Source organism: Gopherus flavomarginatus, chromosome 3, assembly GCF_025201925.1.
Source record: "Gopherus flavomarginatus isolate rGopFla2 chromosome 3, rGopFla2.mat.asm, whole genome shotgun sequence".
NCBI lineage: Eukaryota > Metazoa > Chordata > Testudines > Testudinidae > Gopherus > Gopherus flavomarginatus.
Genome location: NC_066619.1, coordinates 84,070,976 through 84,097,567, shown reverse-complemented (window position 1 = coordinate 84,097,567; position 26,592 = coordinate 84,070,976). Strand labels below are relative to the sequence as shown.

The window sequence follows — 26,592 nt, the reverse complement described above, 5'->3', positions numbered from 1 at the left end:
GGTGGGTCATGGAATGGATATGAGCAACACATCTCGAAAAACAGTTATGAAAGGTTAGTAACCGTTTTTGACTTCGAGTGCTTGCTCATGTACATTTCATGCTAGGTGACTCATAAGCAATAATCCCAGAGGTTGGCTCATGGATGTGCTGACTGCAACAATGGTCTACCGAAACTGACATCATCCTGAGCCTCTTGGTTGATGGCATAGTGGGACGCAAAGATATGAACTGATGACCATGTGGCAGCTCTGCAGATATCCTGGATTAGTACTTGTGTGAGAAAGCCTGCTGATGAAGCCTGGGCTCTCATTGAATGTGCAGTCATGATGGCCAGAGGTGGAACCTTCGCCTGCTCATAGCAAGCTCAGATACAGGCGGTTATCCAGGACAAGATTCTTTGGGATGACACAGGTAGCTCGCTCATGCTTTCCGTTACTGCTACGAAGAGTTGTGTGGACTTGTGGAAGAGCTTGGTACTCTCAATATAGAAGGCCAGAGCACGCCTAACATCCAGTGTACAAAACTGATATTCCTTCATGGTCTTGTGAGGATTTGGAAAGAAGACAGGAAAAAAATGTCCTAGTTGTTGTGGAACTGCAACATCACCTTTGGTAGGAAGGCCAGATGGGGGCACAGCCAAACCTTGTCCTTGAAGAACACCATATAAGGGTATTCTGATATCAGGACTTTGATCTCAAAGACCCTCAGGCCAAGGTGATGGCCATCAGGAAGGCGACCTTCTAAGAGAGAAGCAGTATGGGGCATGATGCTAACGGCTTGAAGGGAGACCCAGTGAGCCTCAACCGGACCAAGTTTAAGTCCCATGAAGGGATTGGATCACGAACCTGAGGATAGAGTCTTTCCAGCCCCTGGAGAAACCTGTCATCTCATGGGAAAACACTCATCTGCCATGCACTGGAGGGTGGAAGGCTGAAATGACTCCCAAGTGAACTTCAATAGATGAGAGAGCCAGACTTTGATGCTTTAGGTGCATCAGACAGTCCAAGATAGATTGCAGAGAGGACCAGAAGAGAGATGTTCTATTCGGAGGGTCAACAAATGAAACGGCTCCACTTGGCCAAGTAGATAGTCCTGGTGGAAGGTTTTCTACTACCTAGCAAGACTTGTTGAATCTGTTCCAAGCAGGTCTACTCTTCAGGGTTCAGCAACCATGTTATCAGGTGCTGGGAGGTGAGGCTCAAGTGAAGCAACCATCTGTGGTCTGGGCAGGGTAGGAGCATGAGTGGCGCTGCCACTGAAAGGTTCAGAAACATACTGAACCTTGTGCGCTGCACCATGTAGGTGCATGCTGCCATGTGACCCAACAGCTTGAGGCAGACCCGACCTGTTGTTAGTGGGTGGATCATGACTTTGGAAATTCGATCCAACATAGCTTGGAAATGGGCAGCCAGTAGGGAGGCTATGGCCTGGGTTGAATCGAGCACTGCCCCCATGAACGCTATTCTCTGAACCAGGACCAGGGTTGACTTCTGCTTGTTTATCAATAGATCCAGTTCCTGGAAGTTGACCTGAACTGTGCTGATGCTGTGCTACAGCTGAGCCAGTGACCGACCTATGATCAACCTGTCATCAAGGTATGGGTAGACTTGCATGCCTCGATGCCTGAGGAACACTGCCATCACCACACACTTCATCAAAACCCATGGCGCTGCCGATACACAGAAGGGAAGGGCAGTGTATTGGTAGTGGCGTTATCCCATTATGAACCTGAGGAATCTTCTGTGGTTGCAGAAGATAGAGATGTAGAAATAGGCATCTTTTAAGTCAAGGGTGGTGTACCCGTCTCCTGGATCCAGGAAGGGAATGATGGAGGCCAGAGAGACCATGCAGAACCTCAGTTTCTTGAGATATTTGTTGAGGCCATGCAGGTCCACCATAGGCTGTAGATCCCCCTTGGCCTTCGGGATCAGGTCTCATGAATTGGCCAGTCCTGGCCTGGTGGCTAGGTGCCAGCAGGAGGGCTGGTACTGAAATCTGGAGGCTGGGTATCGATAGGTCTTGGACGGAACGAAGGATTCCCCTTCAGACTCCTGAGAGGATTCTTCCCTTGGAGACCATGGCAGTGCAGTACCTGCTTTCACCACTGGGCAGTGCTGACAGATGGGGACCAGTGTCAGGATGGCGATCAATGCATTGCAGTGTCAGGATGGCGATCAATGCATGGAGGTCTTGCCTCTGGACAGTGCCTCATACTGAGACAGAGCTTGACGGACTTCTTCCCTTCTGACCTTGGTTGCCCTAGCCAGCGGGGGTCCTTAGGAGTCAGCGGGATCAGGAGGGACAGCAGATCCTTCGCCGCCTGAAAAGCCTCCCATGCCAAGGAGGCCAGGAACCGTCTGGCTCCATGGTTGCTCCTGGGATTCTGTGGTGGGCACTGTAAGTGGAGTCTGTGGAGCCATCAATGGCTCAGGGGAGGACAAGTGGCCTGATTCAGGTCTCACTATGCCAGCTCCTCCCTGCTTGTCCCTCTTCAGCACTGGGGATGGAGAATGGTGCTGGGAAGAACACGGCGCTGGAGGAGTGCTCGGTGTCGATTCGGAGAGGCTTGGTTCTGAGGCTGGTCTGAGGGCCGTCTCCATAAGAATGGCTTTCATTTGAATGTCCCTTTTTCTGGTACGGGGTTTGAAGTCCCTGCAGATCTGGCCCTTCTCTTTGACGTGAGACTACCCAGCCACTTTAGACAGCTAATGTACGGCATGAGCTTGCTGCAAGAGGCACATGGCTTGAAGCCTGGGGAATAAGGCATGTCCAGCCCCTGGGGCGAACAGTCACTTGATGACAGGGACAACTACTATATACACTAATTCTAAGAACTATGTACACTAACTATGACAACTATACAGAATATGACCATGAAGATCCAACCACTGGGAAAGAAAACCTTGCCACAGCAAAGGGGGAGGGGGCAGGGAAAGAGAAAGATGGCATTATTGCACAAGAAGAAAATTGTTAAATCAGTGAAGATATATAAATTCAACACACAATATGAAACATGACTCTCCCCAAACAAGAGGAAAAAAAGAAGAGATAAATAGCAGCTTTGCTGAAAAATATGCTCATTAGTCCCCAAGATGCAATAATTTCAAAAGGGCCATATCATTCTGTCCCCATCTCCTCCTCAAATCCCTGTTCTGTAATATTATCAGTAGTATGGAGTTTAATGATACTACATCTTGACCATTATTCTAGTCAATTAATAGTATTTTGCTTGTTTATAGCATCCTTTATATAGTGGCAGTTCTGGGGCTTTGTCACTATATTCCTTTCCCCACTGTGACCTTGCTTTAGTATTGTATGTGGTAAGGGAGCTGGCAGGAAGACATTATCAAAAACAGTCATGTCAAAATACAGGTAAGTAATGCAAACATGCATTTCCTGAGATTGTATCCAAACTGGAATGTAGCATCTCATAGGTATGTCACTTTTTATGCTGCCTATTGAGTAACATAATGATATGGTTTTACTGAGTATGAAAAAAAAAAAGTAGTTTCTTTTACTTTTTCTTTTTTCCTTTTTTTTTTTTTTTTGTGGTTCAGTCATCAAATTACCCAACAAGTTTCTGAAGGAAAGTTTAAACAGGAATTAATCGATGAAACTCCTTGAATCTAGATGAGATCACTGGTGAGGGTATTTTCCATACCAATATTAAGTCACATTTGGGACACAATAGGGGCATGTCTATGCAAGCCTTGTGGTACAGCAGTATGTCTATGCACACTACAGAACTTTTAGTACACATCAGTAGGGTCCACACAGATAGCTACCACGCAGCATGCTGGAGTACTGTAGATTTACACCCCAGCTTGTCAGGCAGTAAGGGTTTGTGTAGGCATGCCCTCTTTCTCACAACATATTGATGCCTGGGTAAATAAAGAAAGTACATAACAAAAATGACTCCTTTGCATAGTACATTTTAAAGTACATTTTTACTCAAAAAAAATTGAAATCATTCTTATTTTTACCTTTAGGTGTTGGAATTTGCCTGTCATGTCCATCCACTTGACTCAGAGGATCATTGGAATCTGGTATCTCCATTTCACCTAAGTGAAAAATAAACCATTAAAATTTTAAACTAGTTGAGATTGAGTTGATCTTTCTCTTAAGCAGAATTAAGATATTGGGTATTTAAATTCACTTGGGGCCAAAACCTGCTCCCACTAAAGCCCGTGGCAAAATTCCCATTGACTTCAAGGGGATCAGGAATTAGCCCTTATTGACTGTAAAATCTATTCAGCACAACAAATTGAAGGTATTGTGCTTTACACGGTGACAGCATTAAAAAGTGTGTTACGGTTCTATCCATACAAAAAATAAAATTCAAATACTTTCAGCAAACCTCCTTTGTCAAATCAGATTAATCATTAATTGAACTCTGACATTCTCAAGCAAAACATGGCATAAGACTTGCTTTTGAGAATATATTAAATTGATTTAAATTCTATTTTCACAGGTCAGACCCACCCCTGATGCCTTGTGCTTCCCAACCCTAACACCACCTTTTGAATGATGATCTAACCACCCATCAAGGCATTGAAAGACAGCAAAAGAATTCAAATCAAAGTGTTCTATAACTACACATTATTTGCTATTTCTAAAAGTCTCTTAGAATTAGGGGCCTGAAAATCTAATATTTTCCCCAGCCAGTTCTATCATTTTACCGTTAGTGCACACTCATAGACTTTAAGGCCAGAAAGGACCATCATGATCATCTAGCCTGACCTCCTGCACATTGCAGGCCACAAATCCGCCCACTTCTGAAATAAACCCATAACCTCTAACTTAGTTACTGAAGTCCTCAAATCTTGATTTAAAGACTTCAAGTTACAGAGAATCCACCATTTACTCTAGGTCAGACCAGCACACTGAACTCCCTTCCCCCTACTCCAGTATTCCTAATAGTGTTGAAATTAATATATTTTTGTTCACCTTTTTGTTTACGCACGACTATACAATATCTCAGAACAGCACTGGAAACTGTTAGTTGGCTGCTCCTGAAGAGCAGTAGAGACAGCATCCACAGGCTTTTATTTTTATGGTTCTTGCCAACATTATGACTACTGTTGCAGGTTTTTGACAGCTTTTTTGTTTTAAAACATTCTTTCAGCAACAGGGAGAGGTGGATTTATAAGAGGTACAGTTATAGTGCTGCTTTCACTAAAACTACTTCTCGCAAGAAACGGCTCAGCCACTACCTCCACCAGAGGGGTTCCCAGCTCAAACTGAGATAGATGCTTCCCTGCAGCTCAGATATTGGGCACTGAACTCCGTGAGCACGTGGGGCTTGGGAACACCCCTCCCTGGCATCTCCCATTGGCTAGCATGGCTGGCCGTTATGGCTCCCATTCTCAAGCACCTCTCTCTCCCCACGCATTGTATCGGGAGCCTAGGCACTAACTCAGGCTTTGAGGATTCCAGTGTCTTTCACTGTGCCCAAGTGCCTTTGTGGATCCAAGCCAATGTATTTCATAATCCTAGACTCTCTCTTGTGGTTCACTTCATCTAGCTACTTAGGTAAAAATTACACTGCCTTGTCTCCACTAGGATTTGTTCAGTGGGACAGCTAACATATGTTAATTATTCTGCTGTAAAAATACACACACACTTTTTCTTCTTTTTTTTTCCCCCTTTTTTTTTTTTTGGCACAGTGAAGCCAAAGGCAAGGTCTCATACCAAGAGTTGGAGTGGAAGGCAGAGTGTGACAATCCTGATGAGCGGGTTTTTGAGTCACATGTGCATAAACCCAGCCTACTCTGAATGTTAAGCTCTCAACTGATGACTTCTTCAAGTGATCGGAGTACACTGGGAATTACAAAAGAACAGGACACATTTTTATTTATAAAACTGGACAGGCTCAGTTATGATACATAGAGGAGTTACCTACACTCACACTCCTCTATGTAATTTTCAATGCCCATGCAATGATTTAAGTGTCCTTGACTATTTTCTTTTATGTTATTGATCTATGCTCAACTTTATTTCCTATGTTTTCCATTGGTTTATCAGTTAAGTGGGATTCTCAAAAGTGACAAACACGAGAAGCCGAGAGAGAGAGAGAGGGAGAGAGAGAGAGAGAGAGAGAGCGCACTCGCACAGCAGTCTCTCTCTTCCTACACCCACATCCCTAGTTGGTGTTTTTTAACTCTCACATTAGAATGGAACGAGACAAAAGCATCTGCTGATTTTAAAACGTTTTAATAATAGTTTTATGTAATTCCTCCTTGTGCTTGGTATGTTTATGTCTGGCAAAAACATTTGTCTCCAGATGTGCCTTATCAGAAAATAATTACAAACCACAGACAGTATATACCAGCAAAGTCTCCATGACTAAGCAATGTTAAAACTGAAAAATCCTGTGTGGGCTGTAAATTATAAGTCCAAAACAGATCTGCCATTTTCAACCGTCGCTTTAATGAAAGAAACATTTTATCTTTTAAATATTCTAATCTGAAAGTTTTCTTTTTTAAACCATATTTATTATGAATGCTAAATTTTAACTAGGCCTGCCAAACAATTAAAAAATAATCACAATTAATCGCAAGATAAAAATAGTCACAATTAATCACTGTTTTAATCACACTGCTAACAACAGAATACCAATTTAAATTTATTATAAATATTTTTGGATGTTTTTCTACATTTTCAAATATATTGATTTCAATTACAATACAGAATACAAAGTGTACAGTGTCTCACAGTGGAAGGGAGGAGAGTGTAGAAGACGAGAGGGAGAAATTATTATTCTTTATTACAAATATTTACACTGTAAAAAACAAAATAGTATTTTTCAGTTCACCTCATAAAAGCACTGCAGTGCAATGTCTATCATGAAAGTGCAACTTACAAATGTAGAATTTTTTTTAATACAACTACACTAAAAAAACACAACAATGTAAAACTTTAGAAGTCTAGAAGTAGAAGCATGAAGAGGCATATGAATGTTTAACATATCTGGTACATGAATACCTTGCAAGGCCAGCAACAGTGCCTGTGAACGCCTGTTCTCACTTTCAGGTGACACTGTAAATCAGAAATGGGCAGCATAGTCTCCTGTAAATGTAAACAAACTTGTTTGTCTTAGCTACTGGCTGAACAAGTAGGACTGAGTGGACTTGAAGGCTCTAAAGTTTTACATTGTTTTGTTTTTGAGTGCAATTATGTAAAAAAATAATTCTACATTTGTAAGTTGTTCTTTCATGATAGAGAGATTTCACTAAAGTATTTATCTGTATGAAGTGAGATGAAAAATACTATTTATTTTGTTTTTTTACAGTGCAAATATTTTAATCAAAAATAATATAAAGTGAGAACTGTACACTTTGTATTCTGTTGTAATTGAAAGCAATATTTGAAAATGTAGGAACATCCAAAATATTTATAATAAATTTAAATTTGTATTCTATTATTGTTTAAGAGTGTGTTAATTGACAGCCCTAATTCTAACCCTGATATTTCTGAACTAAGAGTTAAAGCAAAACAGAGCTGTGTTCAACATGAAATATTCCAAAGATTTTACACTGTACGTACCTCTGGATCAGACCTGCCAATAAGTCATTTTGCACATGGAAAGCTTTTTCCCTTTAAATTAAACAATATGAGAGAACCACTGATTCAAAAGTGCAGAGAGGTGCTCAGAGGAAGAGTTCATGCACCCGCTTCTCCATTCCTGTTGACTGCTTCTCTCAATTCTTCATAATTTTACATTCCTGACATCTTAATACATTCTCTTCTGATAGAACTGGATTCACAGTGCTGAGCTAAAACAGATAATGATCATGATGTATCCCTCACTCATTCAATCCCTGGATTGCTATGGCAGAGGGAGCCAGCTTCCTTGTGATCTCTGCATCATGTCTACACCGCTGGTAGTCCTTTCAAGACCCCACACATTTCTTTTCCAGCCTACATCTCAGACCTTGTGTGTCAATGCATCCCTTCCCCACTCTGCTGTGTCAAAATCCCAGCTCTGATGTCCCATTTTCCCCTTCCTCTTTGCTACTCTTCCATTTCTTCCTTTCTTCCCATGCATTTATCAAACCATCATTCACACATGAACTGAACAAAAAGCCTTCAGTTTATTTCCTTCCAGGGCATTCTGTCTGACCATTCTAGACTGTAAATTCCTTGAGGTGGCAAAGCTCTTTACTGATTTCCTGCAGAGTTCACAGTATATTTATTACTAAGCATATGAACAATAATTACAAATAAAAATAAAAGTAACAGCAATAATGGTATATCGTATCTGTGTTCCTAAATTAATTTTCTTGGGAGTCTGGAAAATAAACGGTTTTAAAACTTGAAGGATCAAGCTATTCTTCATATTGTAAACAGAATTAAAACTATTATGCATTTAAGGCCATGGTTTAGATATTCCTGCTATTACAACTAGGGGGAGAATCTGTAACTGGGTGGCTGCCATGTCACCCAGTACTTTAATTGGTAGCGATAGAGGAGCAGACCTACTGGATCTTTTCAGATGCATGACTTTTATGTTTGTGCTACAGTGTCTTTACAAGTAGATAACTGCTGGTAGATAAGATCTAGCTGTATGTGATTACATTCATTTCAGATGTGACAAAAACACCAGACTTCATGTAATTCCAGCAGTGTTGCTCAACTTTACCAAAAAATGTCACTCATTCACTTCAGTGGGTGGAAGACTGGATGGGGCTGGCACTGAAGAGGGAAGGAAGATACTCACTGAGGGATACCAGATAGCTCCTCCTTCCCTTATGGGAGTCTTGATCCCCTGTTGGCCATCTGAGGGGAGAAGGGTGCTAATTGGCCAGCATGCTCCAGCTCCTAGCATTTAACCTAGTACATGGGCCATGTGGAGCCTCTTTCAGATCCATTCCAGCGACCCTACTCTACCCATACTGGCCTAGGAATGGGAAGCCAACCTGACAGATGCTGTGGTCTAGCTCATTGCCCATTTGGGGGTCAGGAAGGAATTTGACAGAGGACCACGGAGTTTGCCGCCTTTCTCCCAGTATCTACAAGCCACAGAGGGTTAAGCAGGAATGCATTTAGTACCTAACTGAGGTATTCAGGTTGAGTCATTAATTCATCACAACTTGCAGCTGGTTTCCAGTGCATTAAAAGAAAAATGAATGGTTCCCAGAGGTAAAATATTTTGGTGATGGGCTTGGGGCTCATGAGATAAAGTAAGACCTTGTGGCCCTCATGAGCCAAGGTCCCCCTTGCAGGGAGGAGGATGCCAGAACTCAAGAGTAAGTTAAATCCCAGTAGGTAGGCTGAGGAGAACCAACCCCAAGTTACAGATTATATTGTAAGGAGCATGTAACCCCCTCACTGCAACCTATTAAATAGTTGCTATAAAAGAGTATGAGTGATGGACAGGTAGTGACCCTCCACTGTGTTAAAATACATTAAAAATTGTGACCAGCTGTTTATTCCATGAATGTGTCTGTCCTCATTTTGCCATTGTGTTCGCAACAAAACTCAAGTTTGTTGTGACAGGTTAGATTACAGAACCCCGCTTGGGAGCTGCCACCTGATGTGCCCAGACTACTTCTACCCCTGCTTTCCATCCCAGCTCAGGACTCCAGCACCCTGTCTTGCTGAGCCAGACACTTCCGTCTGCTTCAGCAAAGACCTAGGATCTGAATTACTTGCCTCAAAGCTGCAGGTTTACCTGAAAGCAGCTCACAGAAGTGTTCCTGTCTTTAACACTCAGATGCCCAACTCCCAATGGGGTCTAAACCCAAATAAATCCCTTTTACCCTGTATAAAGCTTATATAGGGTAAACTCAAATTGTTCTCCCTCTGTAACACTGATAGAGAAATGTGCACAGTAGTTTGCTCCCCCAGGTATTAATACATACTCTGAGTTAATGAATAAGTAAAAAGTGATTTTATTAAATACAGAAAGTAGGATTTAAGTGGTTCCAAGTAGTAACAGACAGAACAAAGTAAGTCACCAAGCAAAATAAATCTATGTCTAATCAAGCTGAAGACAGATAATCTCACCCTCAGAGATGCTTCAGTTAAGTTTTTTCATCAGACTGGACACCTTCCAGGCCTAGGCACAATTCTTTCCCCTGGGTGCAGCTCTTGTTCCAGCTCAGGTGGTAGCTAGGGGATTCTTCATGATGGCTCCTCTCTCCCTTTTGTTCTCTTCCACCCCTTTATATCTTTTGCATAAGGTGGGAATTCTTTGTCCCTCTCTGGGTTCCCACCCCCTCCTTCTCAATGGAAAGGCACCAGGTTAAAGATGGATTCTAGTTCAGGTGACATGATCACATGTCACTGCAAGACTTCATTGTCAACTTGCCAGCACACAGACATACAGGAAGACTTAGAGGTAAAACAGAGCCATCTGCAGACAATTATCCTGGTTAATGGGAGCCATCAAGAATCCAAACCACTATTAATGCCCACACTTTGCATAATTACAATAGGCCCTCATAGTTATATTTCATATTTCTAGTTTCAGATACCAGAGAGGTACATTTATACAAATAGAATGATCATACTCAGTAGATTATAAGCTTTGTAATGATACCTTACAAGAGTCCTTTTGCATGAAGCATATTCCAGTTACATTATATTCACTCATTAGCATATTTTTATAAAACCATATAGACTGCAACGTCACATACATCAACTAGCAAAGGATGGATACGCAAATGAGCAATGAGGATTACAGATATGAAAGAACAGATGGAGGATGAACTGCCATCACATTAACTGTATGCAAACAGCTATTATTAAACAATTGACTTGGAGAGAAATGCTCATGATCTGAAGCCAAGCTGCGATAGTATCAACTCACATTGCTAAAATGTTAGCTGAGTAGCATGCTGGTATGTAAATATGTAGTTAACTGAAGTCAGACAAACCACCATGGCTACTGTGGAGCACTCAGTAACCAGAGTGTCAATAATCCCCTTTGAAAATGCAGACCTACAGAAAAAGGAGCCATTAATCTCTCAGGCCAACAGAACAGATCCTCAGGAAACCACAGACAGAAGAAAGATAGACATAATTTCATCTTTAATGCTTTATCTGAAAGATAGCACCATCGGATGGTACTGCTCTCTTTGGATTGGTTGATTTATACATTGGTCATAAACAGTAAGACTACAGACACAGGCATACATTGGCCATAAAGAATAAGACTCAAAGACAGGTGTGTGAAATGAACTCCTAACCTTTTGCTACTAAGCAATTAAAGTATACTGATAAAATCTGGAAGAGCAGTAAGTCTCATCACTAGGTTCTAGCAGTTTGGTTAGCTCATTGTGTGTACTATATTTGTTGGTTGCATAGATAAGAAATCTTTTAGTTCCATAAGAGCTTGTATGCCTTAAGCTAGTTAGAAAGATTTTATTTTTTAAAAAATCTATTAATTATTCAATAAAAGGAAACATAAGAGAACAGCCTGTATTTTTGCACATACTTTGCAAGGATGCAGCCATCATTGCAAATTTCAGAAAGAAAAACAGTAGTGTAAAAATCACTGTCCTTGCTCAATTTGGATATAAAAATCAACTCTTACGCTAAGCGTGGTATTATCCCTTCCTCTATCAGTTCCATCCCTTTCAGACTGTACTCTTTTGTCACAGAACATGAGGAAAAGTGGCCAACTTGGCAGGGATTTGGGGAGTAAACAGTTTAGGCCGCCTTTTATAAAAATTCTTGGGACTCCTCATGAACTGGCACAGGAGTAAACATCCTGTAAGGCAGAGGCAAGATTGCCATAGCATGAGTACTAACACAGAATTGGTGATTTCTCAGTTGAACAAAAAGTCTAATCACAGGGCATATGCTACTGGTAAAGTAATAGTTAAATAGTCATTCCAGAATTTAACTATTTCTTTAGTTCAGGGATCTCAGTATATGCAAATCAGTTGTAATAAATAGAGTTGATAATGTTTATGGATGTAATCCTATTAAAAAATATATTATATGGCATGTTTATCAGATATACAAAAAAAACCAACAACCCCAAAACAGATTACGTGTAAACTCCCACTTCTTAAATACTAACCATTTTTATATTTAAAAAGAATTATTTTTAAATTATGGTTGAGGACCAAACCATAGATCTTAGTTCTGTCCACTCCTTCCACTTATCAATATATACTAATCCAGGAGCTGAAATTGTCTAGATTTAAAACAGTAACACAACCCCCTTTACCACTCACTATGTCAACTTTTGACTTAAGTTCTATCTTTATTTCAATAATATAATACTCCCAAAAGAAAAAAAACTTCAGTTTAATACCCCCTAATATTCTGTTCTTTTCATCATAAAACTTTGTTGTCCTTCTGTCAATTACTAACCTCTAGAACTCCCCAAACAAAGGACCCATTGTCGGCTTTGATTTAGCTGTCAATCTGATTACTTTGGATTTGGGAAGCAGGCTATTTAGGTTGCTGAATCAGGGCCTTTCATTGAAATTCCTTTTCCAACATCTTCAGCCCCTGGCAACCAATTGCAAACTAGGCTTGGCAAACCTGTAAAGAGCAGTGAACAGTCCACAAAAGATACAGTTAGTACTACATGATCAGTACACTGCTTTTATAGTTACAGAAGATTAGGAGCTCTACTTTTTCTGTGACAGTTGTCATTTCACATAAAAATACAAAAAAAGGAGGAAAAGGTCTATACTTTTTGTTTCAGTTGTTTGGTGCCAGAGGCATTACATACAGTTCTTAGAACACACACAGCACACTGTGAAGTTATCTAAACAATTATTTCAAAGTAAAAGTTGATTTTTTGATTCCTCAGGGAAAGTATCTTTTAACGTGAGCTCAAGCTAAATTGACAGCAATAGGAGCTTTCACTATTAAAATGTTAGAATTTGAGTCAGCCTGCTCTAACTTCAACAAGAGCTAACCAGCAAATTCACATGATAGAGGAATGTTTAACTTCAGGCCTGGTCTACACTACGAGTTTAGGTCGAATTTAGCAGTGTTAAATAAAAAAAACCCTGCATCCATCCACGCAATGAAGCCGTTTTTGTCGACATAAAGGGCTCTTAAAAGCAATTTCTGTACTCCTCCCTGGCGAGGGGGGTAGTGCTGAAATCAACATTGCTGGTTTGAATTAGGGTTCGTGTGGACACAATTCAAGGGTATTGGTCTCCGGGAGCTATCCCACAGTGCACCATTATGACAACTCTGGACAGCAATCTGAACTCTTATGCACTGACCAGGTAGACAGGAAAAGCTCCGTGAACTTTTCAATTTCATTTCCTGTTTGCTCAGCGTGGAGAGCTGATCAGCACAGGTAACCATGCAGAGCTCATCAGCACAGGTGACCATGCAGTCCCAGAATCAAAAAAGAGCTCCAGCATGGGCTGTACGGGAGGTACTGGATCTGAGATCTGGATCTGATATGGGGAGACAAATCCATGCTATCAGAACTCCATTCCAAAAGAGAGAATGCCAAAACATTTGAAAAAAATCTCCAAGGCCATGATGGAGAAAGGCCACAACAGGGACTCACAGTGCCGTGTGAAACTTAAGGAGCTGAGACAAGCATACCAGAAAAGCCAAAGAATCAAATGGACGCTCCGGGACAGAGCCACAGACATGCCGCTTCTATGCTGAGCTGCAGGCAATTCTACAGGGGGCTGCCACCACTACCCCACTCCTGTCAGTGGACTCTGATGATGGGGTACTCTCAGTCGCCATGCCTGAGGATTTTGTAGACGGGGAAGATGAGGAGGACGACGATGAGGTTGAAGTGAGCACACAGCATACCGTTCTCACCAACAGCCAGGATCTTTTTCTCACCCTGACTGAAATACCCTCCCATCCCTCCCAAGGCAGTATCCCGGACCATGAAGCCATGGAAGGGACCTCTGGTGAGTGTACCTCTGTAAATATAAAACATGGTTTAAAAAGCAAGCGTTTTTTAATGATTAATTTGCCCTGAGGACTTGGGATGCATTCGTGGCCAGTACAGCTACTGAAAAACTCTGTTAACATGTCTGGGGATGGAGCGGAAATCCTCCAGGGACATCTCCAAGAAGCTCTCCTGGAGGTACTCCAAAAGCCTTTGCAGAGGGTTTCTGGGGAGAGCAGCCTTATTCTGTCCTCCATGGTAGGACACTTGACCATGCCATGCTAGTAGCAAGTAATGTGGTATCATTGCATGACAAAGCCTGGAAGCCCAGTGTTTGCTGGCATTCAGGTAATATCCATTCTTTATCTCCTCAGGAGAGTGATATCGTTCATGGTAACTTGGTTGAAATACGGGAATTTAATTAAGGGGACATTCATAAGTGGCCATTCCTACTAGGCTGTTTGTCTGTGGGTTAAAGCCATCATCCCAGAGAAAAGGGGAGGGTTAATTTGGTTTCTGCTGCTGCATGTTAACAAGAAAACCGCAGCCCTAAATGGACAACTCAATGGGCCGAGGGCACTGCTGTTATGAAAGTTGCAGAAGCCAAAAGACTATGGCTTACCATGGCCACCTGCAAGCCGAATTCTGTTGCCTGGCATGTTTGATCTCTAACACCAAAGCTGCAGGCACTCAATATAAGCTGCAAAAAATGACCTTGTACCGAAATCACATGTGCTATGTAATGTGAATAGTGTTGTTTATTGTGAAAGAGTATACCCATTGTTCTGTAAAATGCATATTTTAAAATACTTCTCTCCTTTTTTTCCTCCCACAGCTGCAAATGTTTCAAGCCTCCCTCCTCTGTCCCAAAGGCTCTCTCAGATAAGGCAGTGAAAAAAATGCATGTGCAATGAAATGTTCTCTGAGCTCATGCAGGCATCCCGCACTGAAAGAGCTCAGCAGAAAGTGTGGAGGGACACAATACAACAGGATAGGAAAGTGGCCAGTGAACATGAGGAGAGGTGGCGGCAGGAAGATCAGAGGAGGCAGGATGGAACGCTAGGGTTACTGTGGGAACAAACAGATCATGATCCGGCATCTGGTGAAGGTTCAGGAACATCAGCTGGAGAGAATGCCGCTCAGCCCGTTTAACCACTCTCCCTCCTCCCATAGCTGCCTCCTCACCCAGACGCCCAAGAACATGGAGGGAGAGGGGAGGCTCCAGGCACTCAACCACTCCACTCCAGTGGTCAGAAGGCTGTCATTCAACAAGTGCCCTTTTCCTTCCCTTCTCCCCTCCTCCGCCACCTCTCCCAGGCTACCTTGGCAGTTATCCCCCTCATTTGTGTGATGAAATAATAAAGAATGCATGAATTTGAAACACTGACTTTATTGCCTCTGCAAGCAGAGATAAAAGGGGGAAGGGGAGGGCGGTTGGCTTACAAGGAAGTATAGTGAATCACGATTCTGCACTTGCTCAGCCTATAGTTGGGCTGCTCCTTACTACTGTCCAGGCTTCATGAGTCATAGGAGCAAGGCGTAGGCTGGGGTAGGTGCAACCGCGCAGTGCTGCTGACTGGGAGAGAAGCCTGAGACAGATGCCTCCAGCTGGCATGATATTCAGGCAGAACTGAATCTCCATTACATAAAACTTAAAAAGAGAATGATCTGAAGTCATTTCCATTTTTGTCCAGGTACCCCCAACTGACCTCACCGAGGCCAGCCAGGAGCACCCATGACAGCAACAGACGGTACAGTATGACTGGTAATCATCTTTGCCAACTTGCAAAGCAGCAGACGGTACAGTATGACTGGCAACCGTCTTTGCCAACTTGCAAAGGCAAGGAGTTGCTGCTGTGCAGCACTGCAGTACCGCGTCTATCAGCAGCACACCCAGGAGACGTAAGGTGACAGTGAGCTGACCGGGCTCCAGGCTTGCTGTGGTATGTCATCTGCACGGGTAACCCAGGAAAAAAGGAGAGAAATGATTTTTTCCCATTGCTCTTGGGAAAAAGAGGGGCTGATGACATGTACCCCGAACCACCCGCGACAATTTTTTGCCCCATCAGGCATTGGGAGCGCAACCCAGAATTCCAATGGGGGTGGAGACTGCGGGAACTATGGGATAGCTACCACAGTGCAACACTCCAAAAGTCGACACTAGCCTCAGTACTGTGGACGCACACCGCCAACTTAATGCGCTTAGTGGGGACACACAGAATCAACTGTATCAAATCGATTTCTAAAAATCGACTTCCATTAAATCAAACTAATTTCATAGTGTAGACATACCCTAAGAGAAATGCCAACCTTACAACTAACTAAACCTCAACACACATCTAAATAAGAAGCCATATTACAAGGGTCAGGGCCCAGATATATATAAGTCATTCTCATTATTTATAAGCATCTTTCTTGGAATCATGAAACTTGTTCCCTTAACATAAGTCTTCCTTCACTAAATTTGTTCTGTTTTTCATGACTGCTGGACTGAAATGGTTCATTTTTAGAAAACAAGAAAAACACATTGAAGTAAAATATAAATGAACTAGAGGGCTAGCTTACATTTGGGGCCAATCAACCTTGACAGTGGTTAATTCATTCACTTTTTTGGTCAGAAATTTTTGCATAAAATTAAAATAAGGTTTCAAGCAATGCATGCTATATCACCTTCATGCAACCCTCTCCAGTATTATCTACAAACAAGATTTCCAGGGTGGATTTCTGTATAGGGGGTGCTCAATTTTCAAATGAGTGCATCTTAATAGACTTCAAAATCCCATAAACTGACACCTAGGCACTCAAAAAAGGAATCTGCACACATATATTAATCTGAATGTTTGTGCTCTTATGCTTATTACGATATATTAATTTGCCTATGTTTGAAAACTGATCCTCAAATATCAAATGCATGTCCCCAAAAAGAGATAATACATGTTATTCAATGTAGTATCAGTTTTTTTAAAAAAAGCTGAATCTACGTAAAGCTGGAATGATCTTGATCTCCACAGGAAACTCCATCCCACTTCCAAAAAGAAAAACCTTACACTGAAGATGTGTAAAAAGTAGATATACTACAAATCCTCCAGGTGCCTCTATCTGTACCATCAGGTCAATGTTAAATACAGAACCAATCCAGCCATTTAAAATAATACTACTAGAGCTTCATACACAGAGTTCAGCAAATCACCTGATTCATTCAGACTCCTCATATCATTTATGCATGTTCTATACCATGCAGCGTTTCCAACTCCCTATTAATCTTTTGCCCTTCCATTTACACAGCTCACATTTTATGAGTTAAGCTATTAAATGACTTAAATTCTTGGCTCTGTATTTCATATTTGCATCTTAAAAATGAAAGGTCAAATGAGAGACACACATGGAATATTTATTCAGATCTCCTTCAGAGTAAAAACCTCACTGAGAAACTATTATAACGTTGTAGCAACAGTGTAGTTATGGTTTCATTTTTAAGTTCCCATTTTCAGATACAAATTTTTTCTGAAAAAGCTAAGCTATGGTATACAAATTGTCAGTCAAAAAGATCTTTAAAAAAAGGTAGAGTATAATCCACCTTGTCTGGTTTTGTTATAATTGAGAGACAGAAATATGGTTCAGTGGTCAGGGTGCTACTCTGGGCCATAGAAGATCTGAGTTCAATTCTCTGCTTTGCCACAGATTTCCTGAATGGCCCTGGTTAAATCACCAGATCTTCAAAGGTATTTAAGCACCTAGAGATGCAGATAGGCACCTTGTGGGATTTTCAAAAAAGTGTGTAGGTGCTTAACTCCCACTAACTTCAAAATGTGTCCCCCATCTGTAAAATAGGGTGTTGTGAGGATAAATACAATAATAAATATGATACAAATTGTAAGGTTCTCAGATATGACCGGGGTGGAGGATATATATTCACCTAAGATAAGACAGCTAGAAAGATCCAGGCATGAAAACAGGGAGTGTTCAGCAATTAGCATAATTTTCAGAGTTTTAACTGTAAAACAAGTCCTGAATTGCCAAGGACTTACTCCTCAATGAAACATTTAAAGGAGTTTAGTTTAGAAATCATGAAACTAGAAAAGCTAAGAGAAGAACATGAATTAAGGTGAAAACACACTTGCTAGAGCAAAGGTCAGTAGAGGAAACCATCAGGAGTCCATAAAGGTTGTCTACTAATACAGGCCATATTTTTCTATACTAAATGGAGAAACTATATTGTCTATATACCCATAATAGGAAGGGACAAGGAAAACAGTCTTTGTGAATATTAATAAAAAGAGATGGCCATGGTCAAATAAAACCATGTTTCAAATAGTTAATAATAAAACTCTATGGTATTTATGACATAAAACACTTGAGTCATTTAAGCCATGAAGACTCTTCAAAGTCATATGGGATTTTTGCAACTTATGAACCACTAAGTTGACTAGGTATCACAAATACACATCGTTTCATATGTAGAAACTATATCGATGTTAAACAGCTCTGAAGCAAAAGCACAGACCACTAAGTCAATATATTCAGGAACATATAAAAACTCAAACTTTTTTTTTTTCCCTTGAAAGGGAGAAAGTCATGGAGCTCAAGCTGGCTTTCATAACAGACAGTAATTATTGGTTAAGTATAATACTAAAAAAATTCTTCTGGAAAACAAAGCTCTTCTCCACCTCAGCTGTAAAATCTTAACTTAAAAGCACTCAGCAGCAGCGAACACACCTGCAGCTCAAAGAACATCAAGTTAACATGACAATCATTCATGACATTATTACATGATTGATTATTTTACTGCTTCTGGCTGTGAAAATAAAACAATTCTCAACCAAAAGACTAAAAATAATCATGATTTAGGAGTATAACACTCCACCAATCAGGAGAAAACAATTTGCACAGTGCTCGTTCCTAAAAAATCATTTAAAATCCAAAAATACCAATTTTCTGTGCAGCCTTGGGCTGAAATCTTTAAAGGCCCCAGCTGAGAAAAACACCCTTATTCAAGGAAGACACCTAAGCATGTGCTTAAGTACTCTCCTGTATTAGGGTCAAAGTAATAACATTAGACCCTCTGTTATAGGAAGTAGGCTAAAAAGAGTATAAGTCACAGTTGAGTATGACAAAGAAAAAATATTTTATCCTAAAAGTCATTTTCACATTTTGATGGCTGATTACCATAAATTATGATGCTACAATAATGTTAAACTTGTGGAAAGTTATCAACTAGATCTGTTGACTAATCACAGTTAACTCATGCGATTAACTCAAAAAAATTAATTGTAATTAATTGCACTGTTAATAAATTTCAATTGGTATTCTATTGTTTAAGTATTTTTGGATTTTTTTTTACATTTTCAAATATATTGACTTCAATTAGAACACAGAATACAAAGAGTACAATGCTCACTTTATATTATTTTTGACTACATATATTTGCACTGTAAAAATGATAAAAGAAATAGTATTTTTCAATTCACCTCATACAAGTACTGTAGTGCAATCTCTATCATGAAAGTGCAACTTACAAATGTAGGATTTTTTGTTATGTAACTGCACTCAGAAATAAAACAATATAAAACTTTAGCGCCTACAAGTCCACTCAGTCCTACTTCTTCTTCATCCAATTGCTCAGACAAACAAGTTTGTTTACATTTGCAGAAGCTAATTCTGCCCGCTTCTTGTTTACAATGTCACCAAAGTGAGATCAGGCATACTCATGGCACTTTTGTAGCTGACGTCGCAAAATATTTACATGACAGATGAGCTAAGGATTCATATGCTTCTTCATGCTTCAGCCATCCTTCCAGAGGACATGCTTCCATGCTGATGACATTGGTTAAAAAAATAAAGTGTTAATTACATTTGCGACTGCACTCCTTGGGGGAGAACTGTAAGTCTCCTGCTCTGTTTACCTGCATTCTGCCATCTATTTCATGTTATAGCAGTCTCGGATGATGACCCAGCACACACTGTTCGTTTTAAAAACACTTTCACTGCAAATTTGACAAAATGCAAAGAAGATACCAATGTGAGATTTCTAAAGATAGCTACAGCACTCAACCCAAGATTTAAGAATCTGAAGTGCCTTCCAAAATCTGAGAGGAACTAGGTGTGGAGCATGCTTTCAAAAGTCTTAAAAGAGCAACACACTGATGCAGCAATTACAGAACCCGAACCACCAAAAAAGAAAATCAACCTTCTGCTAGTGGCATCTGACTCAGATGATGAAAATGAACATGTGTCGGTCTGCTCTGCTTTGGATCACTATCGAGCAGAACCTGTCATCAGCATGGACGCATGTCCTCTGGAATGGTGGTTGAAGCATCAAGGGACATTTTGTACATGGATTCTACATTTGTAAGTTCAACTTTCATGATAAAGAGATTGCACTACAGTACTTGTATTAGGTAATTGAAAAGCACTATTTTTTTTTTACAGTGCAAATATTTGTAATAAAACTAAATATAAAGTGAGCACTGTACGCTTTGTATTCTGTATTGTAATTAAAATCAAATATTTCAAAAAGGTAGAAAATATCAAAAATATTTAAATAAATGCCATTTTATTATTGTTTAACAGCGTAATTAATCATGATTAATTTTTTTAATTGCTTTACAGCCCTAATATCAACATCTTGAAACTATGTTCCAAAAATAAATAAAATTACATCAGTCTGAAAAGAAGGGGTGGCTTGAGTGCTAGTCAATCTATTCTCCTAAAAATAGCAAGTGCAAAGTATTATATAGCACTCAAGAAACTCAATGCATTTTTTAAAATGGTGAAATATTGGTAGGTAAGTACTACCATCTCTAATTTCCAATACAGAATTTGAAATAGAGACAAATTAGCATTAAAATTTTCAATCCTGTGAGCCTAAAGTTAAATATTGTTTGAAGTAATTAAAGCACCTAACTAAAATGTGATTTTTTTTAGAGATGCAGAGTACCCAAAACTTCCTAATGCAGTACAATATAGTACAATATTTATTCTCAAATTTTATATACTATAGTACAATATTTATTCTCAAATAGTTTAGTGGATGCTTAGAATTATTTTCTTTTAAATCAGCTGATATGGTAATGCTAGACAAGTTCCATGCAGACAAACTGGCAGATGTGTGTCCATATTACCGTGTTTGGGCTTGTCTTCACTAGAAAATTAGGTCATGTTAGAACACAAACTTTGCAAAGTCATGTTAACGAACACAATGGGACTGTGACCATCGTGTTTAAACTTCACATCAGCTGCTCGCAGATCAACCTTACTTCAACCATAGGTTCACTCATGACCAGCTGACGTGATGTTTAAACATAACAGTTCTGGATTTGTAGATTGCAAAATTGTGTTTAACACAGCATTCGTTAATATAACTCTTCAAGGAGGTGTTCTAACAAGACAATTTTCTAGTGAAGAGAAGCGCTTAAATATAACTATTGCTTATAGCTTCTACTTATACAAAAGGTGGCCACCTCCCTCCCTTGCTAGAGATAACTGTACAGATATGAGTGAAACTGGATGGCTCTGGAAAATGGGACAGAGTCTCTGTGAAACACGTCACCAGTTTGAATGGAATTCAGGTCAGCAACATCTAAATGTCATTACCATTTTGGTGGATTTGTGTGGTCTAGGTGAAGCAAACTGTTCTAGTTCCTACAGCATATGTATTCTTATCACAAAAATTGAAGTACTATTGCCGTTGATGTTAACTGGCATCACTGTTGACTGTTTCAGTGATGTGACAAAGGCTGTGATAGCATAAAGACTCAGGGCTGGGGCAGAGGTGTATTAGCAGGGAAGCTTGCAGCACTACTCTGGCCTTGGCTACACTGGCGCTTTACAGCACTGCAACTTTCTCACTCAGGGGTGTGAAAAAAACACCCCCTCGAGCGCTGCAAGATACAGCGCTGTAAAGCGCCAGTGTAAACAGTGCCGCAGCGCTGGGAGCACAGCTCCCAGCACTGCAAGCTAATCCCCGTGAGGAGGTGGAGTACGTGCAGCGCTGAGAGAGCTCTCTCCCAGCGCTGGCACTGTGACCACACTCACACTTCAAAGTGCTGCCGTGGCAGCGCTCCTGCGGCAGTGCTTTAAAGTTTCGAGTGTAGCCATACCCTCTGTCTCAGTCTGCATGCAGTCAATCTGAATTTTCACAAGCCGTCACGGTTGTTTTTTTTTTAAAAAAATAAAAACAAAAAAGTGTTTAGTGTATAGAATTTGAATTCTCAGGTAGGGAGGATTCAGGAGTAGAACTGGTCAAAATTCCTACATTTTAAAAAATTTAAATAAAAATTTTAACAAAATCAGAAAAAAAAATAATGAATTTTATTTATATAGGTTTTTCAGTCAGCTCCTCTTCATGTCTGGGTTCACTGCACCCAAACGATTACATTTTGGTGGCAATTACAGTCTCTTTTCAATAGGCCTTCTTTCCAATTTGAAATGCACACAAAAACTATTCTTAGTGCACATCCCACAATCCTGCACATACATATTGGAGCACTAGAACTAGTGGTATTATCTTCAGAAATTAAGAACAAGGACCTTGCAGGTTCACTACCTGTTCAGGCCTGATCAGTGCTGCATTTCTTATTTACCAATCTTTGAATGCTGCTTCGGAAACTGCCACACTGCAACTCTCTCAAGCAATCAAACCACTTCTGTGTTTTCAGGGCAGCTAAAAGGGGATGAGTTTTTAACTCAACACAGCACAGCCTACTTTCAGTACTGAGCTTAGGTTCACATGCTGTGTAACTGTTCTAGACAGGACAAGTGTTTCCTTCTCTCACTGAAGAGCCTGACTGAGCTCTCTGATTAAAACTGAGAAAGGATAAACCATCTCCACAAGAGAAATTCCTGTTTCTCCTCCTCCTCTCCTTCATAAGCCTCCCTTAAAAGCAACAGAATGATTCATAGATCAGCAGCCTAAAACAGAGCTGCTGCCAGTTACTCTTAGCATATTTATTTTAATCAGTAGAGCTATAACAAAAACCTTTTTTACACTACAAAAAGACAAAATTTACTGAGCTTTATTCTTTCCTCAAAATAAAACACTGAAGCAATTAAATGAATGGTGGGAGTGCACCCAGCTGGAAACACTTGCAGCTTTCAGTGGGTAGACAGCATGCAACCAAAACTAAAATCTGGTCACAGTTCCACAGATACTAGCCAACAAGCTCATTTTCAACAACATACTGATGTACAGAAAATGTCTTCTGCTGAGCTTGCCTGAATGCAAAGTGTACAGTTTCCTAAATCAGCACGTAGGCATGTGCATGCACACAGACTTGTGGGTGAGTTTTCAAAAGAGTTGGCAGTTTGAGCTGAACTGCTACATTTTCCCTATGTCAGGCAGGGATTCCCCCAACTCCTATAATCACTCATTATCCAGTTACACGACTGCAACTCATGTTAATCACAAGCCATTCAACTGTAATCACATTATGATGATCTAGTGTTAATAGCAACATTTAAAGAAGTCACCACACTGTCACATTAATAAACTGGCAAAGTAAATGGCTATCCAGAAAGTGACAGCTACTGAAAGTGCAGTTCAACTCAGAAAATGATTTTAAAACTGGCACTTCCTTATTCAAAAGGTCTGTTCCCTGTGCATAGTTGTATCTGCTTCCTTTACTGTGTAAAACATGCTTTACTATTTTAAATTCCTCTTAGCACTGTAGAGGCAACACAACTTTAGAATAGTGAGCTTCATAAAATAATTTATGAAGTTTTGATCACAGAATTTCCATCGTTGGTGAAACATAAGCCAGAAAGAACACATCTTGACCTTTAGATTCCAAAGTGAGGACTGAAAATCAGGAAAACAAAAAAAAAATCTAATAAACTGAGTAAATTTGATCTTGAAGTCAGTCAGATTCAAACATGGAACATCATATTCATGTTTTAACACTCATTTCCATTGTGTTACTAGAGTTTAATTAAGGCCATTTCATTTCAACAAATGCAATTGTCATGGTCTAATTCCCCACTCTGAACCTTAGCGTCCAAAAGATGGGGTATCAGCATGAATTCCTCTAAATTTAAATTACCAGCTTAGAACCTGTAGCACTGCCACCAACCAGGAACTCCAGTGCCTGGTACACTCTGGTCCCCCCCAAAACCTTGCCGGGGACCCCCAAGACCCAGACCCTCTGGATCTTAACACAAGGAAAGTAAATCCTTTCCCCCACTGTTGCCTCTCCCAGGCTTCCCCTCCCTGGGTTACCCTGGAAGATCACTGTAATTCAAACTCCTTCAATCTAAAACAGAGAGGAAAATGCATCTTCCCCCGTCCTTCTCTCTTCCCCTCCCAGATTTTCCCTGAGAGAGAGAGTAATTCTAACACAGAGAGAAATTAGCCTCTCTCTCCCCCTTCCCTCATTTCTCCCCACCAATTCCTGGTGGATCCAGACCCAGTCCCCTGGGGTCTCACCAGAATAAAAAACAATCAGGTTCTTAAACAAGAAAAGCTTTTAATTAAAGAAGGAAAAACAGTAAAAATTATCTTTGTAAATTTAAAATGGAATAGGTACAGGGTCTTTCAGCTACCCTCCCAGCCTAAGTATTCAAGTAAAATTAAAATCCTTTCAGCAAAATATAAATTCGAACTCCTTCCAGCCAAATACACATTTGCAAATAAAGAAAACAAACATAAGCCTAACTCGCTTTATCTACCTAGTACTCATTATTCTGAACTTATAAGAGCCTGTATCGGAGAGATTGGCGAGAAACCTGGTCCCTCTGAGCCCCCAGAGTGAACAACAACCAAACACTAAACAGCACACATAAAAACTTCCCTCCCTCAAGATTTGAAAGTATCCTGTCCCCCTGATTGGTCCTCTGGTCAAGTGACAGCCTGGCTCACTGATCTTGTTAACCCTTTACAGGCAAAAGAGAGATGAAGTACTTCTGTTCTATGAACTCTTAACTTATCTGTTTATGACAGGAATGAATATTGATGTCCATGGAAAAAAGTGTTCTAAACATATTCATATGCAGAAGTGGAACAAGCTGTGCTCTATTATATACCAGCAGTATTTACTCATGTAAAATTGATTGGTTCCACCCTTAAATTATGAAGTCCACAAAAGTAGACAGCAAGGCCAAGCAACTGCCAGATACACCCAACAGTACTCCTAACAGTTCTGAAATATGATGCAGTTTCAATCATCTTTGGCATTTGAATGGGATTTTGTTTTCAAGACATTTGTGAAACAGAATATTATCCACTGTGAGAATACAAAATGAGCAAAGATATGCATTTCATCTTAATGCATTTAAATAAAATGTCTACATTTCAAAATATAGATATATATATTACGGGCGCTTTAAAATCCCATAGGTATCCATGTACACATCTTAATTGTCACTTTTAGAGTTGTTCCATTTACTTATAACCATTGTTCACCTATCAAAAAGGACAGGTGTGGTTTTCATTATCCTTAAGCAAATATTTGCACAAGTAATACTTATTTCTGTGATACATTACAATAAAATTACACAAGGAAGAGCCAGCAAATGTCAACCCACCTCTCTTGCAAACAAACATTTTATAACAGCTATGGGCAACTGCCAAAGGAATTGTTCCAAGTATGTAAGCAATCAAGTTCCTTTATATTAGTTATAGTTAACTTTTAAACTCTTGGATATAGAAAACGGTACAGATTGGTAGACCTAATATTCAGGAAAGCATACATGAACCAGTAGCACTTCTTTATATCCAGGCACTAAACAGATTATGCGACTGTAGGTCCTTGGAGGAGATGTTAATACCTCTGCTGGTAAAGAGGCTTCACGTAGATTGGCCCACTCCCTGTATCTGATCTTTGTAGAAGCAGCATGGTTATCTTGTGCAAGGGAAAGTGCAAAAGCTTAGGGGGTTAGGATGCAGCAAAGGTTTCAAGAGCAAATTATCTCAGTTGTTATAAAACACCTAGGAATATGAATCCAGTCAGGTTACTCAATTAACTAAACATTTTAAATCCTTTATTGGAAGAGTGATGTCAAGGGAGGAGATTACTGAATGGCTCAGGGTATTAATGAAATACAATAGACTTCTAGTTAGGGTGGTCAGACATCCCAATTCACCAGAGCTGCTCAAGTCAATTCTGTGAAACTGGGGGTTTGTCCTGGTTTGTACATATCACCTGGTCACCTTCTCTGAGTTTCATGAGTGGTCTCAGGCCCAGCTGTACTTGTACCTATCCGACTGTGAATTATGGTGCATCTCCAAGTGAGTTCCATAATCTATAGTGTGGCCGTACAGCAGAATCAGTGAGGAGTTTGCCAGAAGGCAGAAACACGACACATTGCGGTTAGCATACACACACAGAGCTGAGGCTCAGATAAGGAACATGAAGAAGGAGATCATAGCAGCAGCAACCAAACTCCATAAAGATAGTGGAAAGGGTGGATCATAAAAGAGTGGGAGAGTAGCTGGCTGACAAGAGGCTAAAAAGCAAAGGACTCTTCTTCCCAATGTCAGAAAACTTTGCAACTCACCAACACTCCAGTAATACGTTTCACATTTTTAAAACCTGTTCACTAGCTGAGGTTGGGAATAAAAAGTAGGCAGTTGATGGCTGTAATGGGAGCTCAGGCCACATCCTGGTAAAGAAGAGTTTGCATCACAAAAGACTACAATCAAAACTAGCAATAACTGGCACTTGTTAGCAGTCTCGTAGAGATGCCAACGATTTAGCAGTCAGAAATGATCACTCGGGCCTTGTCTACACTACAGAGTTGCAGCGCTGGTGTGGGGGTTACA

The 26,592-nt window shown here is 40.3% G+C and overlaps 1 protein-coding gene across 4 annotated transcripts in view; it reads right to left on the bottom strand.

Moving 5' to 3' along the window:
* Positions 1–26,592, bottom strand: part of ROR2 (receptor tyrosine kinase like orphan receptor 2) — a 223,833-nt gene that overhangs the window by 54,478 nt on the left and 142,763 nt on the right. For 3 of the 4 annotated variants that reach the window (XM_050945658.1, XM_050945661.1, XM_050945659.1), the window contains exon 2: positions 3,985–4,062. In XM_050945658.1, the coding sequence (XP_050801615.1) occupies positions 3,985–4,062 (78 nt within the window). Of the gene's footprint in view, positions 1–3,984; positions 4,063–5,692; positions 5,746–26,592 lie in introns of those variants that run through there. The other variant, XM_050945660.1, reaches the window with a different exon arrangement.